Source organism: Portunus trituberculatus, chromosome 4 (assembly GCF_017591435.1).
Source record: "Portunus trituberculatus isolate SZX2019 chromosome 4, ASM1759143v1, whole genome shotgun sequence".
NCBI classification, from domain to species: Eukaryota; Metazoa; Arthropoda; class Malacostraca; order Decapoda; family Portunidae; genus Portunus; species Portunus trituberculatus.
The window spans coordinates 4,115,071-4,119,315 of NC_059258.1; the positions used below are offsets into that span (position 1 = coordinate 4,115,071).

Below are 4,245 nucleotides of genomic sequence, written 5' to 3' on the forward strand. Positions count from 1 at the left end.
TGTGTGTGTGTGTGTGTGTGTGTGTGTGTGTGTGTGTGTGTGTAGAGAGAGAGAGAGAGAGAGAGAGAGAGAGAGAGAGAGAGAGAGAGAGATTGTCAAGTACTATTTCACACACTCGTTTATTTATTGTTCATGTTTTCAATTTTAATTTCCTTTTATAAACTTGATATATATTCTTTTATTATTTTCTTCTTTGATTTATTTTTGTTACATTTGACCTGCCTCACCTTGTTGCTGAGAAGGTCTGTTACTTCACCTGTTATGAGTGTACCTATAGCAATACTAATTAAGGTCTACTCCACCTGGTATGTAATTGAGAAGGTGCACGTTTCATCTCACACCTTTGATATAAGTTTACCTGGAGTGAGACTAATCAGAGTTTACCTTCACGAAAAATAATTAAACTTACCTGTAACTAAGGAAGGTGTAGTCTATCTAAATAACCTCACCTGTTAATTAGACGTACCTCACCTTACCTGTCATCACGAGGAAAATTTCTCGTTTACTTCACTCACACCTTGAAACTTACCTGTGATTATGGAAGCCAATTGAACTCTCCCTCGCCTTACCTGTGATAAGGAAGACTAATTAAGCGACCTCACCTGTAGTTCCTGCCCCGTGATGGCCTTGTGCCCGTGAGTGTGGCCCGCCTCACCTTGGCTCACCTGTGGCACGCTTCCTCCTGGTCACCTGTTTCTGCTGCCTTACCTGATCATCCGCACGTCACCACCATACGAGACTAGTGTGTGTCGCCTCTACTCTCTCTTTCTGTTCTTCTTTGTCTCTTTCTAGCTCTCTGTCCTTTTTTTGTTTTTCTTATTTTTTCATACGTATCAATCATTTTTTTTTTGCTATTTGTCACTTTTTCTAATTTATCCATACATATTGTTTAATTCTCTCTCTCTCTCTCTCTCTCTCTCTCTCTCTCTCTATATATATATATATATATATATATATATATATATTTTTTTTGTCACTCTAATTTATCCATACATATTGTCCATTCTCTCTCTCTCTCTCTCTCTCTCTCTCTCTCTCTCTCTCTCTCTCTCTCTCTCTCTCAAGGGACAAAAAACACAAAAACACAAACACAACAACTTTAATACACGTAACATACACAACATACTCGCATACATACATACATACATACATACACATACACACACACACACACACACACATACACATCCCCACTATCACTAACACGTGGACCCGCCTTCCTTTCCGCCACCACCACCGCCAACCCTTCGTCAGCCGCTCCGCAGCTCCACTTTGACCTGCGGGAACTCCAGGTTGTGCAGGAGTCTCTGGATGTGCAGCTTGGCGAGGCTCCTCTTGTCAGGGTCGAGGCGTCGGATGATGGGCACGAGGCTCAGGCAGAACATTCTCTCGGCGTCTCCCTCCCACTCCAGTATTCCAGCAGCTGTCGCCGCCCCAACCTTCCTGGCGTCTAGTTCTCCCGCTGGGCTCGCTGTGTGCTCCACCTCTGTCTTGACGCGCTTCACTGGGGGCGGCGACGGTGATGGTGGCTCGTCTTCTGAGAATATGCAATCCTCATCCTCCTCCGAGATGCCTGTTTCCGAGGGCGTCTTGCGCTTGAAGGATCTGCGGGGAAAGAGATGCACGTAGGATTAGTGTTGAAGGATCTGGTTGTTGTTGTGAGGGGTTGTGGCTCTCCTTCTCTGAGGAAGGATATGGTGGAGAAGGTTGTGATGTGATACTGACTGAGGAGACGCTGGCAAGACGCCTCTCTGACACAAGATTGGTTGTTGTTGTTGTTGGTTGACAAGGAACAAGGACGAAAGGTTATATAGAGTTACATAGATACACAGGCTATGACAACCTTTGCGGTCTCCAAGAGTGACATGACCGAGGACTAACTAACAGGAATTGAAACAAAGAACAGCAAGGCAGAAGTCTTTCTCCCTTCACCCTGCAGGCTGGGGCTAAAGGCCACGAGTTGAGTTGTGAAAAGCCTGCACTGTAATGCACGTATTTACTAGGAAGCACGGGGAAGACTGACCTCCTGTAACAAATCCGCGAAAACAACTGAAAACTAAGCAACTATTTTGACAAAACTGAAGTGTTTATCGTCATGGAAAAAAATAAATAAATAAAATTGCGTTTTCATCCTAGACCAACACATCGGTTTATCAGGATAGAGTCGTCTTAGCATTACTGCAGCCAATCCTCCTCTCCCGTCCCTAACTCACCCCTGCGAGGAGCGGTGCTTGACGTGTGAGGTGAGGAACATGAGGTGTGACATGAGGGCCCAGCTGCCCTGGTACACTTGAAGGGCGCTGGCTCCTGCCTTCTTGGCGTTCACGTTCTTCCTCATCTCCCGCGCGAACTTGTCCCGCAGCACCCGCCACCGCGCCTGGCACTCACGCACTGTGGAGGGCCAGGGAGGGGATGAGTGGCTCATTAGGACATTGTCATAAGGCAATGCTGGAGTGGTCAAAGTCAATCAGTTGATAGACACACACACAGCACCTACTGATTACCTATGTGCACAGACACACTACTTCCTCACCACATACACACAAGATAGACCCCTGCCAGCCCCTTGAATAGATGGTGAGACAGCTATCAATTCAATACACAGGTACAGCCCTCACTAATTACAGACATTTTCCTCACTAGATAGATAAATACTACTTCATACCTCCCTCATTAAGTTAATAGATACGTTAGATGTAGATTCTTCACTAAATAGATAGCTCAAATCATCTCTCTCTCTCTCTCTCTCTCTCTCTCTCTCTCTCTCTCTCTCTCTCTCTCTCTCTCTCTCTCTCTCTCTCTCTCTCTCTCTCTGTACCCACTGCCCGTATCGCCTCTTCCTTCCTCGCTCACTACCCACAGATCCTGCCCACCTGAAATGACAGGAAAGCGGCAGCAATAGCACATGGTGATGGTGGTGGTGTTAATAGTATTAGTAGTTCATGAATATTAACCGTTAAGTGTAGTTTTAAGAGGCTGTAGTGGAAACTATTTGGATCTTCCAGGGTAGTTTTCCATTGAAGTAATACGTGTGTAATAGGTGGAAGTTTTCGAGTGTGTTTTCATGATTCCAATGACAACTTATCAGTCTATTGTAGAAATTACCGCGGTTTTCATGATTCTAGTGATAGGCGAACAAGTTGTAGTGAAAGTCATTGAGATAAGTGCAATGTTGACTAGTAATAGAAGCAAGCCATGCAGAAATACAGAATGACGCAGTCACCGCTGTAGCCACGAAAGAAAACGTCATTCTCTTTGATTTTTTACGGGGTAACAATTCTATATCCGTGTCATTGATCACGGCGTGCTGAGTGCAGTGACGGGCACCTGCGACCCTCATGCTGTGTGTGTGCGTGTGTGTGAAGGCTGGCAGGAGGGCGTGGCGTGTGTGGTGTGGTGTTGTGTTGTGCAATGTGGTTTGGCGTGGTGCGGCGCAGCGCGGGGTGCGGCGAGGCGTGGCGCACAGGGACTGGTGGGGCGGCGGTTGGGTGCACATGAGGGGGTAGCAAGGGTGTGTGCAGGAAGTGGTGAAGTGAAGGGAAGACAAGGCAGGCGGCGAGGCGGCGTGCAAGGGAAGGGAAGGGAAGGGAAGTGATGGGCGAGTGGCGAGGCTGTGAGGGTGAGGCGATGGGATGCGATGGGAGTGGAGGGGAGGGATCAAAGAAGCGTGTCGGGTCGGGCCTGGGCGGGAAGGCTTACCGTGGAGGCCGAGACTTTGAGACACGGCGTGCCACATGCTCTCCTTCTTCCTGAGGTCACGGTAGTCCTGGCTGGCCTGGTCGTACAGGCCCGGGTACTGCTGCACCTCGATGATGAGCCGCTCGTCCAGGTCGATCTTGCTCATGGTGACGCGCACACACACACGCACATACACACACACCAGCAGGCTGGAGGCAGGTGGACCGGGGCAGGCGGCGGCGCACCACTGCGTCTGCTCTGCGGGGTTTGGCGGCCCGGTACGACAACTGCCGCGGCTGTCGGCGTCACGCGGCTACGGCGGCGGCGGCGGGGACGGGGCGGGGCGGGGCACGGCCTGGGGACACGGGGAGGCCGTGGTGTCCTGTGCCTCTTGAGGCGTGAGGGCGGGGTGTGGGTGTCTGGCAGCCTGGTCCTTCAGCCCGGCACTGTGGCCCACCTATAGCCCCACCGCCCCTCAACTCCTGCCAGCTGACCAGTGGCTGCCGCCTCGCCCGCCACCACCACCACCATCGCCGCCACTACCAGCAGCCAGGCCGCGGCACCGAT

General features: G+C 50.1%; 1 protein-coding gene across 1 annotated transcript; it reads right to left on the reverse strand.

Moving 5' to 3' along the window:
* Positions 1-1,085: 1,085 nt before the first annotated feature.
* On the reverse strand, positions 1,086-3,852 carry LOC123511537 (transcription factor Adf-1-like). The gene is made up of 3 exons (XM_045267535.1): positions 3,700-3,852; positions 2,214-2,391; positions 1,086-1,605 (listed from the first exon to the last, which is right to left on the reverse strand). Exons 1-3 carry the CDS (start codon positions 3,842-3,844, stop codon positions 1,251-1,253), a joined length of 678 nt encoding a protein of 225 aa, XP_045123470.1. The 5' UTR covers positions 3,845-3,852; the 3' UTR covers positions 1,086-1,250.
* Positions 3,853-4,245: the final 393 nt, after the last annotated feature.

Bases quoted from the DNA above. Each gene is read 5' to 3' on its own strand.
- LOC123511537 (XM_045267535.1), bottom strand. From the start codon at position 3,844: ATGAGCAAGATCGACCTGGACGAGCGGCTCATCATCGAGGTGCAGCAG. The intron at 2,392-3,699 runs GTAAGCCTTCCC...GGCCCTCCACAG, and splicing joins TCAAAGTCTCGGCCTCCACG to TGCGTGAGTGCCAGGCGCGG. The intron at 1,606-2,213 runs GTGAGTTAGGGA...CTTTCCCCGCAG, and splicing joins AAGCACCGCTCCTCGCAGGG to ATCCTTCAAGCGCAAGACGC.